This window comes from Syngnathus scovelli, chromosome 7, assembly GCF_024217435.2.
Source record: "Syngnathus scovelli strain Florida chromosome 7, RoL_Ssco_1.2, whole genome shotgun sequence".
Classification (NCBI taxonomy): domain Eukaryota; kingdom Metazoa; phylum Chordata; class Actinopteri; order Syngnathiformes; family Syngnathidae; genus Syngnathus; species Syngnathus scovelli.
In genome coordinates this window covers 10,410,804-10,437,642 of record NC_090853.1, presented here as the reverse complement: position 1 = coordinate 10,437,642, position 26,839 = coordinate 10,410,804, and the positions used below count along the sequence as shown (strand labels likewise).

The 26,839-nt window shown below is 40.6% G+C and overlaps 3 protein-coding genes across 5 annotated transcripts in view; all 3 read right to left on the bottom strand.

The window, feature by feature from the left end:
• The window catches only part of kcnab1a (potassium voltage-gated channel subfamily A regulatory beta subunit 1a), a 49,057-nt gene extending 42,957 nt beyond the window's left edge, over positions 1-6,100 (bottom strand). The window contains exons 1-3 of one of the 2 annotated variants that reach the window (XM_049725497.2): positions 5,910-6,100; positions 5,486-5,596; positions 3,341-3,788 (exon numbers count right to left, since the gene is read on the bottom strand). In XM_049725497.2, the coding sequence (XP_049581454.1) occupies positions 3,341-3,600 (260 nt within the window). In that variant the 5' untranslated portion in view covers positions 3,601-3,788; positions 5,486-5,596; positions 5,910-6,100. The remainder of the gene's footprint in view (positions 1-3,340; positions 3,789-5,485; positions 5,597-5,909) is intronic. The other variant, XM_049725498.2, reaches the window with a different exon arrangement.
• A 1,693-nt stretch (positions 6,101-7,793) lies between these two features.
• On the bottom strand, positions 7,794-14,743 carry vmn2r1 (vomeronasal 2, receptor 1). Of its 2 annotated transcripts, none has more exons than XM_049725457.2 (14): positions 12,817-14,743; positions 12,167-12,458; positions 11,631-11,873; positions 11,339-11,530; positions 11,145-11,270; positions 10,867-11,042; positions 10,617-10,737; positions 10,224-10,451; positions 10,018-10,141; positions 9,652-9,812; positions 9,388-9,583; positions 9,064-9,296; positions 8,619-8,818; positions 7,794-8,532 (listed from the first exon to the last, which is right to left on the bottom strand). In XM_049725457.2, the coding sequence occupies exons 1-14, from the start codon at positions 13,062-13,064 to the stop codon at positions 8,211-8,213; spliced, it is 2,862 nt and encodes a 953-aa protein (XP_049581414.1). In that variant the 5' UTR covers positions 13,065-14,743; the 3' UTR covers positions 7,794-8,210. The 2 variants fall into 2 exon arrangements, with proteins under 2 accessions (XP_049581414.1, XP_068507442.1); XM_068651341.1 differs by having other exon boundaries at positions 7,797-8,532; positions 12,167-12,427.
• Positions 14,744-14,889: 146 nt separating this feature from the next.
• gmps (guanine monophosphate synthase) lies at positions 14,890-25,434 on the bottom strand. The gene is made up of 16 exons (XM_049725467.1): positions 25,277-25,434; positions 23,547-23,719; positions 23,034-23,148; positions 22,259-22,356; positions 21,778-21,881; positions 21,416-21,609; positions 20,581-20,746; positions 20,304-20,455; positions 19,983-20,156; positions 19,564-19,669; positions 19,064-19,179; positions 18,798-18,923; positions 18,092-18,207; positions 17,860-17,990; positions 16,698-16,870; positions 14,890-16,479 (listed from the first exon to the last, which is right to left on the bottom strand). Exons 1-16 carry the CDS (start codon positions 25,301-25,303, stop codon positions 16,378-16,380), a joined length of 2,073 nt encoding a protein of 690 aa, XP_049581424.1. The 5' UTR covers positions 25,304-25,434; the 3' UTR covers positions 14,890-16,377.
• Positions 25,435-26,839: the final 1,405 nt, after the last annotated feature.

Here is a 26,839-nt window from a genome sequence, read left to right as displayed (position 1 = left end):
TGACTGACTGTGTTTACAGTTGTAAGAATAGACACCAGTGGTAATTTTGTGTTTGCAGCAAGTGGGACAGAGTCACAAAAGACCCAGAAGATGGGGCTGTGGGGGAAAATGGCCTGTTACCTTTCGCTCATTGTCATATCTATTTAAATGAATAAATGGTAGTGAATAGAAATAAAAGGCACTTGGGTAATATGCAATGACTTGGGGGCTTAATTTGTTCACTGTGTGAACTTTCTATGGTTTCTGTTGAATATCACTTTTCTTATAACATCCATCCATTTTCTACCACTTATCCAGGGTCGGGTCGCAGGGAAACCCAAAACTTCCCACTCCCCATCCTCAATATGTCTTATTCTGTAATCAAATTGAACTGAATCATAACTATATCCTTTTATTTTTATTTCTACATCAGATTCATGCTCCATGAGACTAATTAAGCTTTTATTCTGTGCCCCACCACCTACACACACTCATTCCCAATACAACCATGAAACTCATACAGTATCATGCATATTTTTGATAAAGAGCAACTAAGCTGAGTGGTAACACAAGAGGGAAAATGATTCTTTTTTTTTTAAATATTATGGTATTTAGCTGTGTCTAAAGCTACTGTATGTTCCACGCTATGTACTCGATTCCTCAGTGTGAAATCATCTTAGTATATAGTGAACTTAAATGAGAACGCTCTTTTTATTTCAGCCGGCTTTATGGCAGCAATAATTAAGCCAGTGATCAGTTTCCAGCCCTTAGGGGCTGTCCTGCTCCTATTTAAAACCAATGTGGTGGCCTACATTTCTGACTAAAGCCCAACGTTATTATCACTGAAGATCTAAACCCGCATGATGCTGAAGAGCACGGTAGGGATCATATGTTTAACACTTAAACTAAAAGCTATCCAAACATTACTGATGTTTGCAAAGTTATTTTTTCACTCACCCAAAGTAAACCCTTGTTCAGACCATTTCTACATCTTTTTTCAGCCGCGAACTATAAATTCACCGTTAATTAAAAAAAATATTAAAACAACTTGTGAGTAAAAAAGAATGGAAAACTGACAACTTATTACTCTGCTATAATTGTGAACAAATTTAATTTAGATTACATGTATGTGCACAAAATATAATCTGAAAGAATTTCACCCCAAAAATTAAACGGTCGGGTACAGCATACATTTATGTGTAGAATTGAACTGGCATAAATTGCTCTTGACACTGGGGGACAAGGCACAAAAGCTATTTTTAGCTCATATAAAGATCCCTGGGAAATCTGTGGTTATATTCTGCCCTAGTTTTTTAATATATATTCAGTTAATGGGAATAATTTGGATTGCTACGCCGTCCCTCCTTGATAAGGTTTTCCTAGGGTTTTCCCAGTGGAGCGCGGAAGACAAGAAAGCAACAGGACCGCAAGCAGTGCAAAGGTTTCAACCTTTTCATGGTGACACCACATTGCCTTTTGTACAGTAGCACGACTGGCAGTGTCAATCAAAAAGGATGCAGAAGATATGAATTGGACAGTGACATTAGGAAAATTTTTCATAACAGGATTGTTTTAGCATAGGAAATTGGAGCATTTTTTCAAACTCACACTCATAAAGATTCATTTTCAAAATCTTTATAGTACACGTAGGATGTGCTTGCCACGTGATTGGGTTTGCCTTGGGCCCGTAAATGACTAAATACACTCCTCCATTCACTCAATGTCAGTTGGAATTGGCTAAGTAGGATTGATGGAGGAATTTGAAGCACTGCTTTCAATATGACATCAACGTTTTAAAGAAAGAAACACACTTCCAAAAATGTCCCTCTTGGTGTAATGTTTCACTTTGCTGATTTATGTGCAACATCCAATTCCCACTCAGTGACAGTGTAAATGTGAGTGGGAATGGTTGCTGTCGTTATAAGTGCCCTGATTGCGATTGACTTTCAGACAAAGTCGGCTAAGATAGCCTTGAACAACCTAAGATACTAATATAGACATAAAATTTGAAATATATATATTTAAATGCTAAGTGGTAGATAGATTTCCTCCTTCTTCTTTTGAAAATATAAAATGTGCCAAAAGAGATTTTTTATTGCATCTTTAAGTTTTTTTTTATATCTCAGTTTTTTTCTAAATGAGTTAGTGAACAGAGCCAAAATTAGTAGAGAACTATGAAAGAGGGAAGGCCATTGGAGACAAAAATGAATGTGGGGTTTTAAGCTTAGATGATTGCTAAGGGGCACAAAGCGATTAAGAGTTTGCAACAAAAAACAGAGTGTGGGAAGAAGGGAAGGGACCCACATTATCTACACGTGAGAAAACAAAGACATGAGATAATGACTATTATATTCTGAATTTCATTAGTTGAGGTTGTGATCAGCATCTCTGAATCGACGTCACCACTGGTAACCAATCCCACGCTTCCGCCACCTCAATATGTTTTGTCGCCATGGTGTTAAGCAACATCAACACGGTCAAATGCAGCAGGACGAATGCTGCCTATTAGCAACAGAGCGAGATCAGGTGACACAATCCTTAAGTCGGGTTAGACTTTGGCGACACACAACACTCACAAATGAAATGATAGGCCAGCCTGACAGCCTTGCCCCAAAATACTTTGGCACTCTATCAGTTAAAGTGAGGAACAATCAGACAAAAATTCAGCTTTTCTAAATAAGCCCGTAAAGGACCGATTACTGAATGTCTCAAAAAGATGATCTTGAGCTACTCTCCTGTGGTTATGGGGTGTGTCAAGGTTTTTTTTCTCCCCACCCTGTTCAGAAAACAGTTAGAACTGCTATTCGTAACTGTTAACCCTGTTCTATATTTGCAAACGCAAATCCTTCTGTGTGTGGTCAAGGCCAAGTTTGGCTGAGCTACAGACTTTTTAATTGGGAAGTGAAACGGAACATGATAGCCAATTAGGAAGCAAGCTGAAGCGTGTGTTCAACTCACAATAAAAATGACCCAGGAAAACTTATTGAACGAAGCCAATTGTTCACCTAGCTTCTTTTTCTTACAAAAACAAAAACACTAGACAAAAACAGCATTTTTTTTTTTTAACTTGCCAGTCAGAATGATTGAAGTGGACCAAAGTTTATAATATCACTTTTGGACACTAGGTTTAGAGGAGGAGTCACAGTTATGTAATTGTTGTGTGTTGTCATCTCAAACATGCTCCACACACAGACACACACACACGCACACGCACACACGCACACGCACGCACACACATACACACGCACACACATACTTGTCTCCCTTGTCTTATTCAGATTTGTGTGTATGTGTGTAGCCTATCAGATATTCCACCCATTCTTTTTTCTTACAGTATGGAATGTGTATTGTAGGTTCTCACCTGTAGGGCATACCCGTCTTATGAGTGATCGTTTCCTCTTTGCGCAGTCCAAACATTTTCAGGTACCAGTTGCTCTCCATCTCTCTAAGCACCGCTGCTCTGTTTTGATGAGGCGCCCCCTGTCGTCCAGAGTAGGCGTTGCACTTGACCTCGGTGGAGTTACCGTGACCTTTTGTCCCACCGGCAGAGCTCACAGAGTGTTCCCGGTGTATTGGGGGAGGCTGGTGTCCCCCGCCTCCGCTGCTCCGAGCGGCTATCATGACTCCAAGTGGTATTCGGTTGGACCAATCTTATCTACTCTTTCACCATCCTCCGCCGTCGGAAAGACTCACGACTTCCTTAGACTCGTTTAGCATGTTTGCTCCAGAGTGCACTTCACCCTCTTATAGCCCCATCCACCCTGAAACAGGATCCGGGTTTCCTTGTCTCGTCATCACTCTGCGCTGGCCTAAAAGGAGGGAGACAAACATGCCAGGGTGTCAACAATACACTCAAACATACACTTGTACCAGGACAAGCACACACGCATGGTTTTAAGTTTAAATTTAAGTATACCTAAGTACATTTACCCCAAGTACATTGAAGGATGGATGTCTACATGTACACTAACGCATTTCATCGTTTTTTAAAATGACAACTCTATATTTACACACCTTCTAGACTTGTTGGAGGTCTGAGGCTTTAAACACCATTCCTTGTGTCACAAGACTCTGGGATGGTGCGTGAGGAACACAAATTGCATGATTACTTTGCCTACTCGGTATAAATTATGTGACTTCTCGCAAGCACAACTTGGGACATCAGTATCCATTATCTACAACTTAAAAACTATCTCTTTCTGAAAATACTATGAAACAGTTTGGAGCTTTGGGTTTCAAATAGCGTGGCTTAGGTCATGTGGACCATTGATTTTTTTTGGGCTTCACCGGCTTCGTCCCACATTCCAAAAACATGCATATATAGCTTCATTGAAGACTCTAAACTGTGAAGGTGTTAATGTGGGTGTGAATATTTGTTTGTCTACATGTGCCATGCGATTGACAGGATACCACCTCTCTTTCTACACTAATCAAGTCAAGTCAAGTCAAGTTTATTTGTATAGCCCTGAATCACAAACAGTCTCAAAGGGCTTCACATAGCCAAAATTGACAATTATTCTCAAAACATCCCCTGATCATAAGCTCCCAAAAGGGCAAGGAAAAACTCAAAAAAACCCTGCCAGGGGAAAATGAGAAACCTTGAGAAGGGACCACAGATGGAAGGATCCCCCTTTCAGGATCACCAGGTTGTAATGGATGCAGAGAGTGCACAAGTAATACATAATATGAAAATCAATGAAAAAAAAAAAAAAAAAAAAAATGGATGTCAGAGGTGCCCTCGATTGTCCTGGCAGTGTCCTCAAGGGGGCCGAGCCGCAGCTCCCCCATGTAATGTAGAAAGTTAAAAGACCAAATGTCCCAGTGTTTTGAGTGACTGGTGTTAATGTGACTTGTCAATGTAGGTGAATGTATGCTTTACATCAAACACGGCCATTTGAAATGTGAAACAATATTTCTTATTCTAATAAATCCTAAAAAAAAGGGAAAGATGGGCAAAAATGGTACATGTTGTCTGGGTTTGGTCCCATGACGCAGAAGGCTGTATTAGCCAAAAGAGTAGCCCCGTGATCTGGATAAAATGAAAGGATTAATCAGATACATTTTTATTCCACAAACACAATAGGATATTCATCTTAAGAACAATAGGGGGCACATACAAAAAAAGGTGCAAAGAAACTGCCTGTGTTTAGTCCCCCTTTAAAGGTTAAACCAGCACACACATACACTTCGTGTTGGTGCCAAAATTCAGCAGCTCTATCGTCGTAGCCTAGAGGGTTACTTTAGCACACATCCTCTTATAAGAAACTGTTCATTTAAAAGCCATGTGCCATTATGTAATAGTGTGGCAAACCTTCAGCCTACATTTCCTTTATTCTTATGCAAGCTCTGGAATTGCACAGGAATTCAGCTTGATGTATAAAATACACAAAATAAGGGTGATGCCAGTTTCGTACAGACAACTGGGGCCTGATTTATTAAGATCCTAAATAGTGGCATGTTCACTCAACTGAAAAAAAAGGCCCTATATTTGTTTGTTTTAACTTACCCCAACTGAATGAATCGATGTCCCCAACTCGAGGAGCCTTTGAAACTTGAGACAGCAGACCCAAAAAACTTTTGTGGTAGAGGCCAGCACCGATTGAGCTCTCCCCGTCACCTTTCATGACAACAATATGCCATCTAATACTTGTTTTGCAGATTTGGAATGACATGCTGGAAAAACATAGTAGCTCAACCAATTTTAAACTGTTTATTTTTGTGTGGCCTTGCACGCAATGTTGCTTTGCTGTTCAGCAATTTAGTGCTGTTCTTGAATGCTAATTTTTATGGCCCAAGTTGCCCATATATTAACAGTTATCTCTATAGCCTCCATCTGTGAGTTTACATCATGAAGTAGTCAATATTTTTGCTGTTTAAGATCAGTGTCAACCTTAGAATCTTCTTAAGAACAAAATTAGGAAAATACTTACAACTTCATGGACTGGTGCCAAATTGTTCCAGCAGGAAAAAAAAACATTGCATGACTTATTCTATGATATTTCCCAGTATATATCACAACCACACACACTAATCCAGGGCTCAAAAGATTCTTTACTCTGTTGAGCCATGAGGAAGACAGTTTAACTGAAGAGTTGCAATACACCACTGCACTGTGTTCTATGCAAGCACTCTCACAATGATCCCTTGATCGTGTTTACAGTGTGCTTGAGCGCCGCGAACAGGTGAGGATAATTTCTTTTATTACTCATCATAGTGTGTAACTTGAATCAACAAGTGGAGGAACAAATTCAGATCAATCCAAGCAAGGTGTGAAAGTTCACCGCCCGGCTTCACCAGTAGGAAACGTGCAAATCAGTTACTTTGACCTTCATAGTTAATTGTATTGAACCCAACTGGGCATGCATGTGATATTTTAGGAAGCAATGGCCACTCTCGGCTAACACAGAAGTGAATATATTACTGCGGGTTCTTGCTAGCATTTTCTTCTTGAGAAAGCTTCAGCAGCTAATATTTAACTGTCCTATTTAGTAGGACATTATGGGACATGAGCACCTGCCATCAGAGTCAAAGGTTCTTGGTTTGGATCTCGACTAAGTAATTTCTGTGTTGAGCTTGAATTTTCTGTTCATGCTTACGTACATTTTCCCCGGTTGTTCCTGCTTCGTTCCACGATCCAAAAAATAAATTGTAGATGACATTAAAAAATAAATTTAATTAAATTGCCCAGAAATGTCAATATGAGTGTGAATGGGCGACTATAAGTGCCCTCTGATTAAATTAAATAGTGGCATTCTCTTGCCAAATGTCAGCTGTGACAGGTTCCAGCTTTGACCCTAATGAGAATAAGCAGTATAGAAAATATCCATATTTTTGCCATGAAAATTTCACTTGTATGAATAAAGCCCTCTTGCCCAATCAAATGCATTGCCCTAAAAGAAGCGTAGTAGGCGCTACATTTACATAATAGAGAGACGACACAAGCAGCACATTCATGATGGCGCATATGTGCACCTTTTAACATGATTTAGCAGCTGCCCCAGCTTGTCAGCGAGCAATAAATTCTAAACACATTCTTTCAGCGCTCTGTCACCAGGAGAATTTATGATCGTACACACTGACAACTTTGATTGGACACACGTCACAGATTCCTGGAAAAGCAGGTGCTCATGAACACGTGAATTCACAAACGTACTATTGTAGCAGTGCCACACTGTAAAACAAAACTCTAGGTGAACATCCAGGACATTATTATGAGGAATATATGCATCTCTTAGGGCCCTATTTTCAAGCTAAGTGTAAGTCTCGCACAAAATGCACTTTATGGGTGGAGTTTAATTCCCTTCGGTAACTTTGTAGACATGCCCTGTGTTTGCGCCGTTGTGGGAGTGAACACAGCCAACTTGCTCAGTGGCTCCTCTCATTCCTCCTAAATCCAGCGTAGGGAAGGCACAAGTCTACATCGTGGAAGCAGAAACTGACTTTCTGGTGTCAATGCAGGAAATTGACACAAAGTTTGTTTATAAGGAGGGTTCGATTCAGAGGGTTCAGGGCATGCTGTTGTCATATTTATGAAAACAATACAATTACATGTACGATTCTGAGATGCGGTTTACCAAAATTGCACCAGTATGAAAATTAAAATGCACCAGCTTTTACGTCCATAAATCACTTTAAATGAATTTCTCCTCTGCTTCTTATTGTCATCTCACTATTAAAATTTCTTGATTTCCCAATATTGCCCCTGGCAATTGATACTGTTGTTCTGGGGCACATACAATATATTAGTCGAAATGCTCTTGTATTGCTTTCTTCAGTTTAACATTGGTTTAAATATTTTTAATTTGTTTTCATTGACTTCTACTTTGTCTATAATAAGTTAATGATGATCATGAGTCATGATAGGATGTTGGGTATTTGTTATAGATTAGAGTTTTATTTTGTTTTTGTAAAACATCAGACTTGAACAGCCTCTCAGAAAGTATCTACGTAATGCCGCTTGAGCAGTACACATAAAAGTCCAAAATATGATACTATTTATAATCTACATATAAATAAATGCAGTGTGTTGATATCCTGAGTGCAATTGGCTAAATACATGTTCATACATTAACCACTGGGACTAAATAAAGTCTTGGGCCCCAAGTCGGGGATAAAGTAAAGCGACCTTTACTTCCATTGGCCAAGTGAATTAATGACCTTAATTATCATTTTATGTAATATAATATTGAATCTCACCCTGTCAAGCTACACCACATCCTATTATCTGTCACCTAATCATCAATGGGGGTTGATGCGATTGTAGAGTTGACCTCAGTGGCGTAGGTAGCGAGTGACGCCGACGTCCCAGTTGAGGTTCCATCGCGTGGTTTATCGCGGGGTCTCATCATCTCCTCAGTGTTGCGTTCAGGTTTGAGCAGGAGAATGTAGCACTTTGGCAAGAAGATGCAGGTGAGCAAGCCAAAGCTGGAGGCCAAAATGGCAAAAATTTGCACGGCCACCATGAACTTGCCTCGTGTGCTGAGGTAAGCTGGGACGAAAGATATCCACACGATGAAGAAAACCAGCATGCCGAAGGTCACACACTTGGCCTCACTGGAACACAGCATTAGACATTTGCATGAAACCAAACTTTTATGACTGTTATGTTGCTTAACCTGAGAACTGTACTCCTCTCCCACCTGAAGTGGTCTTCCAGTTTTCGAGCCAGAAAAGCGAAAATGAAGGCCAGCAGAGCCAGTAGGATATCGTAGGCAAAGATACAACAGATGAAGACCACGGAACCTTCATTGCACTCCAGAATAATCTTTATATTCTGAGCTGAAGTGTTCTTCATGGGATAGGGCGGCAGGACGATGAGCCACACAGTACAAGCTAAAGCCTGTATGGAAAGTTGTTTGGTCAATATCGCTGACACTACAAAATCAAAGATATGATTGATTATTTAACTGTAGTTGCTAATACAGTGTTTTCCGAAAGGTCTTGGTGGAATTCTGTGCCAATCAATATAGCAGTTTTCTCGTAAGATGGGGATGGGCAGGCCAGTGCAGGAAGACAAGATGACAAAAATCTGGATGGTCACAATAAAAATAATTCAAAGATAAAGATGCACGTTTTATTTTTTACCTGAATAAGCGTTGCCACAGCAGCTATCACCCTCTGGTGGGCAAATGTGAGGATGTCAGGCTTGACACGAGCAGCGAGGCTATTCAGGTTTGTTGTGTTGCTTGCGATGACGTCAGGGCCGCAACTGTTGGCTGCTGCTTCAGCTGCAGCTTTGGCAGCTTTGGCAGCAGCTTTGGCTTTGGCACGGGCTGCTTTTATAGCCTGCGCTCTCAGCATTAGCAACGCTGCTTTGCCTGGTGTAGAATGATAGAGGTAATAGAGTACAAACAGTCTATCACACAGGAGACAGTACTGGAATTGGCTCGAAAACTTCTCTCGTCTTACCCATAAGCGAGGAAAGACACAGTGCGAAGCCCAGCGCCAGAGCTACTTGGCTGGTCATGCAGCTCCAATTTTGAGGTTCTCCCAGAAAAACAATGGAGCAGAGGAAGGTCACCATCAGCGAGAAGAGCAGCGAAAAGCTCAGCAGAGCATCGTTGGCTTTCACCAGAGGAGTGCCAAAATGTACAACAAACACCACCTACAAATCAGAAGCAGCACTTTTAATGCAGCTCTGCAGTCTTTGCAAGTTTTATTACTTATTCTCACCGCTATAGCAAAGGTGACAAGGGCTCCAAAGGCAGAGATGACGATAAGAGTGATGCCAAGTGGCTCTCCAAAAGCCAGGAACTCGATGATCTTTGGCACACAGGCATCGTGAGCGTCATTGGACCAGTAGTCACCACCGCACAGGACACACTCACGGGCATCTGTCCACAACAAGAATGAGGAGATGCTGCAAAGGGTTTTGAAAAAATATGCATTTTAATTTGCACAAATGCCACTGAGGTCATCATATTTGACAGCATATCAAATTAAATTTATGAACCAACGAAGGCCTGGAGTTAGATTGCGTTAAGGTAGATGTTTTGTGTATTTTATATTTTGGGGAGCAAGAGGACATGGTATACAGACTCGTCATGTTGCTAATTTCGCCATCGGCACACGGGATGCAGTCGAAGCAGCAGACCGGCTCTCCCTGTCGGATCCCTTTCCTCGTGCCGGGCTTGCAATTCTCACTGCACACTGACCGAGGTGGCTGAAAAGCACAGATGCAGTTGCATAACATTTCCTGGCCTAAAAATTGAAAATAAGTCAATTGTGAACAGTGTGCAACTGACCTCCAATGCTTCATTGTTCCATACAATGGAATCATTCTGAATGGTCATCCTCTCCTCTGGGGCCAAGGAAGCATTGTATTGCCCCACAGTCACATATAATATTCCCCCGTTACTGTCGAGTCCCCAATTGATGATGTCGTAATATCCCTCCACATCTCTACCGTCAAAGTAGACCTCCTCATCTGTGTGTGGCACTTTGAAGCGCACATTCTTCAAGTAGTACATCAGCTATAAACAAATGTCAGATTTCAATCAAACACACACAAGTGGCCACCTCTCTCAAACACAAACATGGCAAAGCAAAAAATGGATTGGAGAGAAAGAACAATACCAGTTATCTGCCAAGTTTGGCCTGTATAAAGGATTGATTGGACAACACAGAAAGTCACGTACCTGCCACGGCTCAAACTTGGTGATATCAGCACAGCCGATCCCAATGAACGGCCCGTGTCCCGGCTCGCAGTGCTCCAGATTGTGCAGAGCATGGGCAACGGCATACACCGCTTTGTATACACTGTGGCAAGACATTGCAGCCTACCATGACAACTCCATAATAATAACAGGACTACAATGGACAAAACCTACATTTGATAGGGGACTGGGTAATGAGTCTTTAACTCAAGAAGCTAGAGTGTGAAGTCACCTGTAGGTGATTCGGAGCTGAGAAATGTCAGAGTAGGTGTTGTTGAGCTGAGCTAATGACTCACTGCCAGTACACAAACCGGCGGGAAAAGCCTTCGACATTGTCCCGTTGAACACCGTGGCCCTTTCTTTGGAGTCTCTTAAAGCTTTGCCGTAGTCTAACGTGCAGTTGAACAGCTGTAAGACACATTTCAAGTTAAAGTACAGAAAGCTAAACAACGACAACATTGCAACAAAGTATCAGATTGACACTAAGCTCAGTTACGGTATTACACTGACCGTCTCCCAAAATTCCTCAGTGAGAGGATCGGCATAAGGATCCAGATTCAGTAAATGTCGCCGAAGACCAGGAATGTCGGCCCTCTTCACCCCAAAGCCAATCGTGCCGCCTAGCACAGAGCTCACCTGCGCACAAATAGTTGAGCGCATGTCAAAATGGTGATAACGGTGGCTTGACAACTTTCGGCTCTTACTCCAGGTTGATTGATAAGGGCTGAAGTGACCCAGGCCTCACTGGCGATCCAAGTACGATTGGTGACGTTTTGCCGGATCAGCTCAAGCACCAGAGGACTGAGGTCTACGTCCGAGGAAAAGATGACAACGATCTTTGCCGTGGACTCAATAATGGTTTGGACGATCCGATGGATGTCTTCAGGAGAATTCACCTGTAGAAGTCATTTTTAGAGAAACACAAAGTGAGACAAATGACAAGAAACCAAAGGTGGACAAAATCACATATTAAGCACAATATCACAAATCACATACCTTAGGCAGAGTTTCAGAGAAGGAGATACAGACGCCGGCATCTTCTACCTGCTCTTTGAAGTCTTTGATTCCGTACTTGCCATAGTCATCGTCTGCCGCTATGATTCCGACCCAAGTCCAACCAAAGTGCAGCACCAGCCGGGCCATGGCGTCCGACTGGTGCTTGTCGCTGGGAATGGTCCTCAGGAAGGTCGGGAACTGAAACCAGCTGTTCAGGGCTGAGGAGGATGAGGAGTAGCTGACCTAAAGAATAGTTGAACGAAGACGAAGTTGTAAAATCCAGATATTCACCAAGGTTTTGGAGAAACTACATCCCATGAACCTTCAGTTCAGTGACCTCTTTTTAGCCTTAGGGCGATACACAAAACAGTTATTTGGCTCATGAATTAATGATGACAGTTTGAACCTCAAACACATCATTTCCAATTTAGTCCAAATGCAAACAAATCATTCAATAAATTATTGTGCTCTGAAAATTATAATTATTATTATAATTATAATAAATTATTCCATGCTGCTGTCATATAGTTATTTACCTGTGGAAAATGGTAGAGTCCGAGGATCCTGGCTGTGGCGATGGACAGGTCCGAGCCTCCCGCCCCAACAAGAGCAGCTAAGGGGGGGCCCGTGCCACAGCGGTAGTTCGGCACGGCCTCCTCTTGGCCAGTTAAATATGTAAGGGTGCCCTCCACGGCCTTGGAAATGGTGAAGCAGGAGTCATAGATGACGTAGCCCAGGTCGGTGTTGGGCAGCAGCTCATCCATGTTGTTTATTTCATTGATGGCAAACAGCATGGTCTGGGTCCAGCGGAAAGTTCGGTAATTCATTCTAGCGTGTGATGGGAGAATGAAGCTCAAATGATATTTCACTAGGTTGTTCCCCCTTCAGAAATGTTTATACAATAGTTTAGAAGCCTTGAAATTGATAATAATCCAATGCTGATTACCCAAACAAGATTTTATAAATATTTAATTTCATTCTTATTACGGCTACTGAGCGCAAATCATTTTAGCGATTTGGCCTAATTGATCCCTGAGGTGTTACCCTTTTATTTCTCAGGAGTAATTGAAGAGCTTGAAACAATTAGCATATTTTAGTTTGGCCAATCATACACACACAATTTCCTCGAACACGATATACTTTTTATTTAAACAAACTGAACCGTCATGTAAACAAGTTGACTCACCCTTCACATCCAGAGGACACAGGCAGTTGTGAAGTGCTGCCAGCGCTGGAAGCAACTCTCATATGGACAGGAAACATCCCGCCAATGATGACCTTCTTTTTCTCCACATCCTTGTAGCCACTCAGCTTGAACCTGGCCTTCAGCTTGCAAGAGGCCTCTGCAGAAACAGAGGCATAAAAGTAGAAAATGACGCTTAATCCGAGCAAAATGCGACAAGGTTCCATGGTAAGGCAGTGCAAACAAATCATGTGAGCTTTGTTGTGTCAGGACATTGAGGAAAGCAGCCAGGAAGGTGCATCAGGTGTTTCTTGGGTTCTCCAGGGAGAGGTGACAGGTGGTAGCTGGAGATTCAGTTTATCTGAAAGAGAAAAAAACGATATATGGAAGTTACATTCAAGAAAGTGAGTCAAAATATTTTTCCCCCCATCTTATATTTTGTATCGTGTTATATCTTGGGGCGCCAACTATAGGTACGTTCTGTGGCTATTTCATTATTTTAAAAAAATTGAAACAATTCACCCCAAAATGCTGATAAACATTATATAAATGTTTTTCACAGAAAATGGAAGGAAATGCAGGCAAAAGAAAACTGGGCAAAATCAAATGCATGGGAAGAAGAAAAAATGGGAAAGAAAAACAATGGTGAACTGCAGGGGTCGACTGTAGTTTCAAGTTGTAATATCACCAATCAACACTAGATGGCAGATATGTCTCAGTTGCATTTACACTGGATCTTTCATATATATTGTCCAAAACTACAAAACTTAGTAAGTCTAATAATTTTTTCTGAGATTTGACGGACATAGTAGCTCAATGCTGTTGGTATTTTGAGGGAGTTACTGTTTGTGAAAGAATGCACAAAACAAGTTCTTACACTGAATGTTGGTTTCTTGTTGTGCAATTTGTGCCATCCTTGAATGGTAATTTTTATGCATGATAGCCCTTTGCGCTGGAAAAAACTAATTGTTTGCTTCAAACTCTTTGTTGTTGGGGTAGGATAGTGGGTCTTTTATATATTCAATGAAAACTTCTATATATTATACCTCTATTATCAAAAAGGATCTATACTGTATTAAGGGGAGACACATCAGGCGACACACAAGTGAGCCGCACATAAGGCTGACGTTAATTGGCCGCATGTGGTAATATGATATCTGTACACAACATCAGAGTGAAGATACAGTTTCAATATCAACCAGTGTCCCCTGAGTTTGAAGGCGTGTTGTGGTGGCTGACAACTTGCCTGCTCTTGCAGCTCAGTCACCAGGGGAAAATAAACACCTGTTACCCACAACACACAGAAACACTTTCCTTATGCAACACAGACCTCAATTTATTGACATTATGGATGTGTGTGCGTGTGTGTGGGGAGGCATACAAAAAAAACCTTAATCTATGACAAATAACTACCTTGAGATTCTTACCACAATCCAAAATCCTACACTGGGTTAATTGAAGACTAAATCAGGCATTTTAAACCTTCCAAAAAAGTACTTGACTATCCAAGATAATATAATACAATATTGTGCAATGCTATAACATTTAAAATCTTCAATGTTAACACTGTTTAAACATAAGAATAAAACTATATTTAATAATTAAACGAAAATACATTGCATATTCAACATGTTTATCAGCCCGTTCCACTAGAGGGAGCCCATACATCACTTGTACCACACTGCGAGAATAACTGCTTCAATTCGTCCAGTATGTTAATGTGAATGGCTGCATGTCCAATCATACCAATTGAGAGTGTATTATTCTCTCCCAAAGTTACCAGGGATAGGCTTCAGCACATTCTGAACCTTAATGAAGATGGATGATTAACTTGAATCAGCAAGAGCTTCCCTTTCAGAATTTTTCATGCATTAAAAATGTGCAACTGTATCTTTCCTTTGAGATGCTGTGCCAAAAAGGTGTGTCAGTGTCAGTTTAACCAAAAATACCAAAACTAAGTCACCAATATCACACCAGGCTATAGAGAAAGGGACAGACAGATAGCAATAGATAGCAATCAATCGAATGATCGGTAGTTATATGGTGCCACATACTGGACAGAGGATGGTGCTGAAGTGAGAGGTTTGAACATGGAGATCTTTATTAAAGCTCAGTTTTTGTATAAATTTCATTTGTTGTTGAAACTGCATGCAGTAGCTTGGTTTGAGGCACATTACCAAAAAAGAATGAGCAAGATGACATCAAAATATAGCCATGAGACACACAATTGCATAACTTAATGTGAATATTGCAATTTAATTCAACTACAAAATTAAGTTTAAGATATCAAGCTACTTTTCCCCCATGGAGGAATTTGACAAAAATACATCAGAAGGCGGATGAGAGACAGAAAGAAACACTTAATTGTGTCAAACTATTTGCATTAGGGTAACATTGCCATTAAAATTAGAGGCACAAACCGCTTGACCATGACTTTTTGTTCCAACTCAGTTAAACCTGAGCCGCGTGTGACATTTAGACGGCAAGATTTAAGTAGCTGTCAATTCCTAATAGAAATTTAAAATGGAGCTGGAAACACACAACAAAGTGAAGCATTTGATATGGCCACACCTCCCATGACTGGGTTCTGTTGATAAAGCTTGGAGGCTTTACGTTCAAAAAGCAACAAATGTGCAAAGACGCACTCTTGTTCGACACAAGAGCAGCAACAAAAGACAACCGCAATCTATAAATGATTAAGTATAATGAGCTCTGCAATTATTGTTTAAAAAGCATACGTAATGCAGCATAATGAAAAGCGTTATACTATATTCTGGAAATATCAGTCCAGAACTGGTCACATTAGAGAAAGGAAAACGAAAAGAAAAAAACAGGCACATAACAAAGTTACCCAAAAGTTTGGCCTCCTGCACAGCTTCACACTTGCTATGATAGTCAGGTTAACAGTTCTCCATAATGACCATTAGGGGGCACCAAGGACAACAGCATCTACTTTTGGCAAAAGAGAGCGGCTTACACAATGGTAATTGGTCACACAGGGTTGTCAGTTCAGATCCACTTCAGACAGGCAACCGTCCTCAGAGCAGTATACAGGTAGGTGAAAATAAGTGGATGAACATATTCAGACCAATTAGTTAGACAACTTTGAACGATGCGGCAGGGCACGTGGATGAACAAACCCTCTTTCTACTCTTCTCAAGACATTAGTTTTCTGAGTTCACCACGCGATGCACCTCAAGTCCACAGTCTTGAATGTTCACAGCATCCTGTCACTCCATTGTGATGACTGACTCACAACAGAGGGTAACCTTTTTTTTTTTTTTTAAAACCAATTTTTTAACGTGGACGAAAAAAAAGATCTATAATCGATCCCTGTCGCCAAAATTAAGACAAGGGCATAAAAAACGCCAATCACAACCTGGTCTGTTGTCCATGGGAATGTTGACGAAAAGGGGGAGAAGGGGTGTACGGGGGAGATGAAAGGTTGGAACGAGTTCCCTGGCCTTCTCTGATAACTTCTGTGTGTGTTTGCGTATACATGGATGTGTGTGTTTGTGTCTGTCTACTATCACTTTCATGTTGTTTCTCTTTTTTTTTTTTTTTTTATTCCCACTCTGTGGTGCCAGGTGGCTTGGAGGTCAAGTCATACATGACTCTAGAGATACCTGGGATCTTTCTGATCTCGTTGACCATCTTCAGCACCACCTGGGGAGGAAAAGACAGTGCTGTGAGATCAGATATGCATTTTACATAGTCTGCACCAATACCATATTTTAAAAAATAAATGAAAAACTGCTGAATAGCGCCCTCCAACTTTGAATTCCAGTCATACGGACGTGAGGCTTGAGGTGTTGCTGCTCCATGCGCGTTAAACCCACTGCTATTTATTAAGACAATTTCCGGAACCGTGAACCTTGCCATACCTCCTCAGGGATTTGGTTCCCCGGCGTGGCAGGGATGCCAGTCATGAAGTCGCTGGTGATAAACGTGCGGACCACGACAGAGCGTCGGCAGGATGGCTGCTTTTGCAGTGGGTCACGATCAAAGTGCAGAGGGGTAAGGATGACCGGCATCTGGCTGATCTTTCCCGAGTATCCTGAGAGGAGAAGTAGTAGTGGTTTTACAGTTCGTTTTCTTCTAGCTATGAGACATTCCCCTTGTGGATGCAAATATGCAGCAAGTCAAGTTGTGTGCCTTCTCAAAGGCAAACTTGTGTGTCTTCCCACACATTCTTCAGGTTGTATTGCACATGCTTCACTATTTAGAATAGTTTGTGCGGCTGGGCAATTATGGAAAAAATACAATTATTTTGATTGATAATAAAACCAGTATTATGAAAATCAATTAATTGCTGATTTCAAAACTTTGCATTTATTCAACTACTGCAATCTACCGTCAACCCCCATGCCTGCTCATCCCTTCACCCTTGAACACTTTCATTGTCAGGTACAATATGATAAAACATGAGCAATTCAAGCATTTTCATCCAATTTAGTTTGACTTTTATGAACTTGGGACCCTGGCTGTCATGTTTTGTGCCATATCAAGTGGAAATGTGTGTTGCTACAAAAAATTCCTTGCATTGTTGAAAATGCATCTGTGCGTGTGACTTGAAAGAACAAAAAAGTAAGTAAAAATAAGTTTGGGGAAAAATAGCAATAAAAAAAATATTGAAAGCAAGTTGCAATTGAGCTTTATTGATATAATTCATTTTCACAAATTAGAAAGAATTCATGCCTACAAGTACGGTATTGGCTTTCTCTATGTGTTGGTTAATTGAAGCAATATCACACCCGTAAATCCATGCTAATTTACCCTTAGAATGTCAATAGCATTTTACATGGTCTTTACCAACTGCATTCATGGTGCTTTGGCAAATAGAGGAACTTAAAAACATCCCGTCGTTCAACATATTGTTTTTCTTTCATTAGAATGTTTTTATGACCGTGAGAATCCAAAATCGTAATCGCGTATAAATTTGGAATAATTTCCTAGCCCTAGTCTCTCGACTGACTCATTTCAAGTAGAGTGTGTAAAATGACATCTTTCCTAGATTGAAACATTGATTCAAACCACAACACTCACCAGACTCTCTGAGGATAGAATGAGCAACAAAGTCAGCCTGTCTGAGGGTGCCGAGAACGCCTGTGGTCAGGAAAGTGGGAGTGATGTCTATTGGTGGCTCCTTCACATGGGAACCGAATACATAGACAACTCTGAAAGGGGAAGGGAGTATTGAAAAACATGGTATAGGTATGAATTTTCCACTTATCATAGAATGCTAATCAAATACATCTATAGTTACTTTGTGTGTTACCTATTGATGCTATGGCACATGCGAGGGATAAGTCTGGCCAGGAACATGAGAGATTCCCAGTGAGGTGATTCTTTGCTTGTGATGCCACACACATAACTGTAAGAGCGGCAATCTCCCTGTGTGAGAAAATATCTTATTCAGTAAGGAAACAAGAACATACAAAAATAAAACCTTCACCCCCACGCTCAAAAAAAAAAAAAAAACTCATCCCTTGACATCTGTAAACAAAGATCCATGAGGAGTTAAACTTTACAATGTTTGTCTACTGTCTCTACCAAACTTTTGAGGTTTAGGCTAAAATTAAAACTTAAGTGCGAAAACAAGAGGGAAATGAGGAAACCCCCCCCCCCCCCCCCCCAAAAAAAAAAAAGTCTTCTAAAAGCGGCAAACTTAAGAACAGATCTTTCACAAATGCTAAAAGTCACTTTTAAGAACAGTATAATAAGGTTTTTGACTAAGTTATAACATTTGACACAGTTTCCATTCCCTCAGATATACAAAATGTGAACCACACGTCTCCAAGTCTTCCAGACGGAGGAAGGAGACCAAATATAGAAACATCAGAGGAACTTTGAGTCTGTGTGTGTGTGTGAGGGGTGGGGATTATGTCTACTGAAATGCTAAATGCTAAACAAGAGATGATGAATAAGTTCAAATTCAACTGTAGAGCACCTGCCTGTGACCAAAAAAATAGTAAACTGATCACCTGGACGCCAACAGTTTTGATGGGCAGCAGGAAGGCATTGAGTGAATGAAGGCTGGTGATCTGCATGAGTTTCTCTTCCTCCTCATCTGATATGCATGACTTGACTCTCTGCAGCAAGGTATGAGGCTGGAAATGAGAGAGAAAGAAGATTCCTGAAAACTATCATTGGGTTCAACAGCTTACACAAGATATGCCGTGTCTGAACTTTTAATTCATGGTCTTGCTATTCTGTCGTGGTGGGAAATGTATTGGATTAAACTATTGACCTTTTTGACACTAGCAGAAAAGTCTGTAACAATTTTGAGGATATTGTTGGTTTCAGCAAAGTCTTTGCAGATGTATGGCTCCTCTGCACAGATGACTCTGATAGACAGGCCGGGACCTGTGTGTGAAGGAAAAAGAATTAGCTACAGTTGTGAATTGACCAAACCTAGCCTTGCAAATAAAATTTTAAAAAATGAGATATCAGTAATTTTATGAATGGCTTGTTCATGCAAATTGCAATTGTGATGAAGTTTGGTCATGGTGACATAAGGTGATTTTGGACGCAAGACAATAAACCTCCGGTAACACAGAAAATCGTAATTATTGTACATATTTGCATGAAAACACTTGGAGGCCATGAATAAGAATCAAATAGAGAAAAAAAATCCATAATAAAATAGAAGTGTTTTAATGCGTACTGATCTGGAAAAACTATGTCAGGACTTTTAAAAAAAAAAAAAAACATTCAGTAGGTGTGTTTTATGTGCGTTTATGTACTTGCCGGGGAAAGGGTGTCGCGAGACTATCTCCTCTGGTAGGCCCAATTCTCTCCCAAGGGCTCGAACCTCATCTTTATGGAAATCTTTCAACGGTTCGATTACTTTTCCCTGCAGGATCACAAACCAGACCATTCAGCATTTTTACAAAAGCAAACATGTTTAGGTTGGCAGTTCTGTTATATATTTTTTTTTTTAAAAAAAGGCTGAGCAATACAAAAAGAAAGTTTTGTCACAGTATGAACCTATTTTAGCTGGCAAAGTTAATCGGGGTCAAGGGAACACTGGTCATGAATTGGCAAAGTCTCCACTGTAGTGACACATCACTTTCTCCTTCTTAACTAACTATACGTACATAGAGACAGGCTATATGCGCACACATATTAACAGAATTATTGCTACATAATTTCTGCCTCTGAAGTACCTCATCTCTGAGTTTGCGGATGAGCTCGGTGTCATTGTGGTGTGTTTTGATGACCTCTGCCTTCCCGCTGGCAAGATGAGAGGCACTTTCTATGAGATCAGGTCTCAGGGTGCCCTGGGCTAAGAGAACCTCTTCTGGTTTTAGATTCATCTCTCCTATCACCTCATTTGCCACCTGAAAAACAAAAACAATCCACAAAATGTCACCCAAGTATCAAACAAAAAGTAAAAGCAAGCTGGCATACACGTGATTGTGTAAATTAGGTTGGTAATCTCAAAATAGAAGTATGTAAATGTAAAATACATTAACTTAAAGATGTACCTTGACAAAAGTATCCCCAATTATTTTTCTTTTCTCTTCAGGGTTGGTGGTCATATTCAAAGTTTTACTGATCCGTTTCCGAGGTGTTCTGTCCTCCTCTGAGATGGGAAGTGTTGTTGTCCCATTGTAGAAAGTGTGTGAGGCATTCACCACTGAAAAGTTGGCAAAGGTGGAAAATCAAAACATTTATTTGGTTATGTAAAGATCACACAGCATTGATTAGACACTTGACACGAGGCTAACAAAAAACATATTCCATCATTCAGACCACACGCACCTTTAAGTTTGATGCCTAATTTGGTGAGTGCCTCCTCGACACTCTGGCTCTCCCTCTTCCTCATGAAGCCATTGTCAATGTGAACCGCAATCACTTGGTCCTGGTTCAAAGCTTTGTTGAGGAGGGCAGTGCACACAGTGGAGTCGACGCCACCGCTCAACAGCACCTAAGGCAATTATTGCAAACCAAATCACCAGAGATAGGAAAAAGTCTTGCCGCCATCAAACACTACATCTCCTTCTTCAGTACAGTCTTTCTTAGCCTGTATTGAGACTGGGATTGTATTTTACTTAACAAGATTGTCATGGCACACTACACCAAAGAAATTCCACAAATATGAGATGTACCATGAATTACACGGCTATATGACGGGCGACAGTATCAAACTGAATATATTTTGTGCAATGCTCATGTTGATAAACATGATTGAAATGCAGGCAACTAATGTTCAATCTTTTTTTTTTTTGCAAGCAATCGCATTTTTTCAGGTTACCCAACTGCAGTCAAGAAACAAGAGACATGCCTTATAAGATCAAAGATGTGCCAGTTAGACAAACATTAAAATGTACTTGAATTTTATGAAATATAACAAGCCGCCAAGGCACTGATGGTGTCATGATAGCACACTCGTCTGACTTTGGTGCAGGCAACATGGGTTCACTTGCCACTAAATGAAAGACTTATCTCCACACCCTCCTGAGAAGAAGCCTAGTTCATAAAGGCACTTAGGAAGTCTATAGGCACTTTTCAGACAGACCTGTTTCATTTGATTGTTTAATTGCCTTGACTGGTGTGGTCACTACTTCCCTGTGTCTTGTTTCAATGTTATGCTCACCAACACTTTGGACGTGCCGACTTTTTCTCTGATGTCACTGATGCAGGCTTGCTGGCGGTTCTGGACAGTAAAGTTACTTGTGCATCCTGCAATCTCAAAGACGAAGTTGCGAAGCATCTCCATGCCACGCTCTGTCAGGTCAACCTCGGGGTGAAACTGAGTACCGTACAGCTTCTTCTGCTCATTAGAAATACCTAGTAACCAGTAAACATGGAGAGGCTATTAGTAAAAGCTGTCATAAAATATTTCATAAAGCACTGCAATTAATATTTGCCCATTCTTTATTGTGGCATTTCCCTCGTCATTTAAAACAAAAAGCATTTGTATAAATTAAATCAAATCTAGTTGAAGTCAACATTCACCTGCAATGATGTTTCCTGATTGGGCCACCACTTTAAAGCCATCAGCGACTTTATCCACACTGTCTCCATGAGTCAGAAGAACCACCTCCTCTTTCTGAAGCCCTCTGATAACATACACACAGACAAGTACAGACTTAGTCTGTCACCTTTGCATGTCATTTACCTACTGCTCTGTTCTGGAGGGATCCATTCGAGTGGGATAACAGGGCTACTGACAACCCCAAAATTTTTCACTTTTTGCTTTACTCAGCTATTTTTTTGTCTGGTTTTATTTTATTTATTTATTTATTTATTTATTTTAAACAAATGGGTTTAATACACAAAACATGTTTTACCTATTTACATTTTTACTGGGGGAATTTATTTTTTTGTTAATTTCAACATTAGGAATGTCAAAGCTTCCCCCTCTGTATTTAAAGGTTTGGACACCTCCTGCACCACCGTATCACTTACTGTCTTATAAAGGGAAAAGAACGAGTACCTGAACAGTGAGCAAGTGTTGTCCACTCCAATACTGAACACCCCATCTTCCCTCACACATTTTTTGTGAACTGTTCCACCAAAAACTTTGTTCATCATCTGAAAATCAACCACAGATAATAATGTTAAAATACTTTGTTAGTTTGATGTGATAACTGCATGCTGTATGGAGAAATGTGCTTTTGATTAGAGAGATGATGGTTTAAACCTCCAAGCTGCCTGGGAAAAGAGAGCTAATGATGGTTTTATCTTCCTCAGTTAGTTTCAATGTGCCCTTGAAGCAAAATGATGAAATCCCAGCTGGGCCATGCGAGCAGAACAGCAGCCAGGAAATTGTGGTAAAGTGAAAGCTACTCAGATACTCTGAGTGAATACACAGAACATCTCCTTACTTGGATAAATAAATGCCTTAAGACAGTGATTCTCTGTGTGGTATTGCATGCAGTTTCCCTCTCGTGGTATGTGATACAACAGCTGCCTGAGCCACTTCACTTTTAAGTAAGAACTTATAAGTTCAATGCATTTGCATTTAATCTTTAAGAAATGCTTTTAAACAATTCTGTTCACTTTTTTATTTTTATAGCTATATAGAAAATATGATCTCATTTTAATTGAATCATTATTTAGTATTAATTTTAAGCTTCATTTCCCCATTATTAGTTGGAACTACTTGATGTTGGTAATGATGGTGATACTTGCAGAGCTAAGGTTTTTTTTTTTTTTTTTTTTTTTAAGGTAATACTTGCAGCTAAACATAGGATTTGTACTGCATGTACCTGCATTCCATAGCAAATCCCCAGGACAGGCTTTCCTATAGTGAATATTGCAGGGTCAAACCATGGTGCATCCTCTGCATACACAGAAGCAGGGCCCCCTGAAATGATGATTGCCCTACAAGAAAAGGGACATTAGCACACATAAGAGTGGCAGAAGAACAGTATTACACTGAAACCCTAAAAGCAGATTGCCCTGGAAGTTGCACAATTCAAAATCTTACTAAAGTCACACAACAACGCAGTACGTACACCCCGGCACCTATTGTTGGTTTATCAAACAAATATTTAATTCCGGGTGTGTGACTTACTTTTTCTTTGGCATGTTGTGGCTTTATAATGATATATCCCAAAAGCTAAAGTTAGTCTGTTGTTGAATTCTACTCAAACCATTGCCTGAACAATAAAGATTATAAGAGCAGTAGCAATTTGACCCAGTAAGAAATCAGTTACCAACTGATTAACAAGAAAACAACAGTGTCCGTCAGACAGATACAAAATTCTTAATATATTTACCTGTAACCTTGTTCTCTAATCGCAAAGGCCGGTGTCTCCAATGGCAGGATCTCTGAGCGCACACAAAGCTCACGCACACGTCTGTCAATGACTTTGCCATACTGGGCACCAGCATCCAGGATGGCCACGGCTCCCTCATGTGACCCATTCTGCTCCACGCTGCCAATCTGCAGCTGAGAGTCACAGTCACAAAGTCACATGTTTGCCTATAAAATATAAATCTTAATTATTGGTAACTCACTCCTTGATTTAACTCCGATCCATTTCTACCCTCTACGCTTACCAGAGTAATTTGATTATGTTAAGCTTGTCCTTATCAATGGCATGTGACTGACAAGGTCTTAGTAAACATGGTGAAACAAGCAAGAGAGAGAATCACATGAGCAAGAGGATGTCACTTAGGCAAATATGCATTTATGGAATACTTTGGTCAAGATTTTAAAATATTTCAACACTTTGCCCAACAGTGTTTCATATTTCAAGTTAAAGATTCACCAAATAAATTCCCAGCAAAATTACTGTATTTAGTAGTTGGTCTTGCTTGCATGCAGTTTAAATCTTAGAATCACTTCCAACCACCAGAACAGCATAATTCTGACCAAGTAAACAAATGCTTATTCCTCATATGTGTATTGGTCCCAATATTTACTCAACACCGGGTTAGGGGGGTTACATTTTTATAGTGGCAGAAGTCAGGAACATGTCTTTATTCCATGACTGTCAACAACTATGGCTAGATACAAGTCATCAAGACAACAAAGGACAACATACATATTAAAAAGAGAGAAAAAAAAGGCTCATAAATGTCAATGTTTATGACAATTTCATAAAACACAGTTTTGCCAGATAACTCCTAATGAGATGCACGGGTCGATTAATCTGTATAAATAAAATCTGACATGCAATTCGATTATGAAAAATGAAGAGGGAGGCAACATAAACCCACGTGGTTTATACTACGCTCGGTTCTCTCACATCAGTGAAGTGCCCCTCAAAATATTACCACTGTCAATAACACTTGTAGCGGGGGGATACATAGATTATTAATAATATTGTGGCACTAAAGAGGTATTTACCACACTCAAGCCCGCAAACGATGTTAGCAAACTGTCAAGATTTGACGTTATTATTGCTCCAAGTTTGTGACAGCGAGTGCTCGTACGACATAAATTAGCTAGCCAAACGTTAAGTTTCACCATCAATGGACGGGTAGCAATGCTTTCTCGTGAGCAATCAAAAGTAAACGTACTATTTTATCAATTTAGCTACTCAAGGTAACAAATTATGACAGTGTCCCATCCTAGTGGACAGTCAAAATAAACAGTAACGAGCATAGCATGTTAGCACGTACTGGAAGGAGCTGAGCTAAGTTAGCGGAGCTATGCTAAACCCACGCGGTATCTTCAGCTGGTGAGGGTCCAGCCTTACACCAAACTAGAGGTATTAGAGGACAACGTTGTCGAATATTCATGTGTGCTTAACCTTAGTTAATTGACGACCCTCGACATTAGCGACTGGGAGTGACACGTTCACGTAAAGCGGCAACAGGCACGGGGCGCCCGTGCACATTCCTTCCCCCGGTGGTCAATGTTAACAAACACGCTCTAACAACTTTCCACGCAAATCAACGCAGGCCGTAGTGAAAGGTGAAAGAGATGGCAACGTGAAACCACCACACGAGAGCAAGTTATGTCATAGCAGCGACGGCTGCTGATACCGGTTCCACCGACCTTGCTGTCTCCGTTGCACATAGCCATGGAGGACTGCTGTGTGGTGGAATGAGTGCTCCTCTTTCGCCTTGATGTACGCGGTCGGTAGGAGCGAGCGAGAGAGGGAAGGAGGGGAACAGCGAGAGAGAGAGAGAGAGAGAGAGAGAGAGAGAGAGAGAGAGAGAGAGAGAGAGAGAGAGAGAGAGAGAGAGAGAGAGAGAGAGAGAGAGAGAGAGAGAGAGAGAGAGACGCTCACTTGCAGCTCCGACTGATTGACGAGCAAAACACAACCAACCACACTGACTTCTTGCTATCAAATGGACTCAGCGTCTCTCCTCCTCCTCTTTACTTCTGAAGACTCATTTAATTGCGGACAACAGTTGTCATGCAGCAGTAGCCTCCTTGTAGTACCTAAATGTACATTAGTATTTTTGGCTCAGTAATACATAAATGCCAGATGTGCCTATGTTCGTATATATTGTGCAGAAATGTCCGACAGTCGTGCAAATATGGGCAACTCAAATGCAAATTTTTCAGCAGTGTTCCTGGGGGCCACATCGGACCATGCATGCCCCAACCTGCAGAAAAATGCACTCATGTCATAAAAATAAGGCATCTTTTCTCCCAGTGAAAAGGGCAATTTTGCATAGAAATTGACCATTCAAGGACGGCACAAAACTGCTGAACAAGAAAATAACATCAAGAGAAAGAACTCTTTTTTTTTCCCCCCGAAAAAAAATCAATTAACTTCAAATTTTATGTCAAAGTACTGTTTGCCCTGCATATTCTCAAGGGAGGAAAATTGGCCTACTCTTGTTTAAGGCAGTTTAAGTCTTAAACTAAGAAACAGCAACTAACATATGTCTGTCATCTAGCGGTATTAGTAGTATTACAATTTAATACAACAGTCGACCTCTGCATAGTTGCAGTTCGGAACCCACAGATTTGCATTTTCAGTTTTTTTTCCCTTTGTTTAACACCAGTTATCAGTTGTTTTTTAGCGTTTAAAAGTTTCCTCTTAAGTCATCTGTGACCCTAATGAGGATAAGCGGTATTGAAAACCGATGGATGTAATTGGTGTCTCCTGTCGTAATGAGAGTTTCCATATTTGGAAGAGGTTTCAGAAGGATGCAATGACCACTTCAAACTACAACCACAATAAAGATATGTTCAATCAATACCTCTCAGTGTGTCAGGCCAAAGGGAGCATTATCATCTTTGCAAAGGCATGATTGTGCTTGGCAAAATGTTTTGGCTGGTTGGTGCTGATGATGAATATAAATGTGATCACACTTTCTACAATAGTGCAATATTTATTTCACATTTTTTATAGTCTTCCCACTCAAAAAAGCACAGGGAGGGTTGTACAACAGCATTACTTATTACGTGGAGCTATTCAAGACAGTTTGTCAAACAGTTTTTGAGCAAAAGGGAATTCAAAGTCGGGTGTGCTTGGAATCTGCCAACACTTCTCAGGATGACACAGCATGCACATGTATGTGCGATCAACCCACTGCACTTTTAACACATTGCAGACAAGTCGTAAAGACATAGTGGGGGAGTCAGTGTTTGCTGCTGAATTTG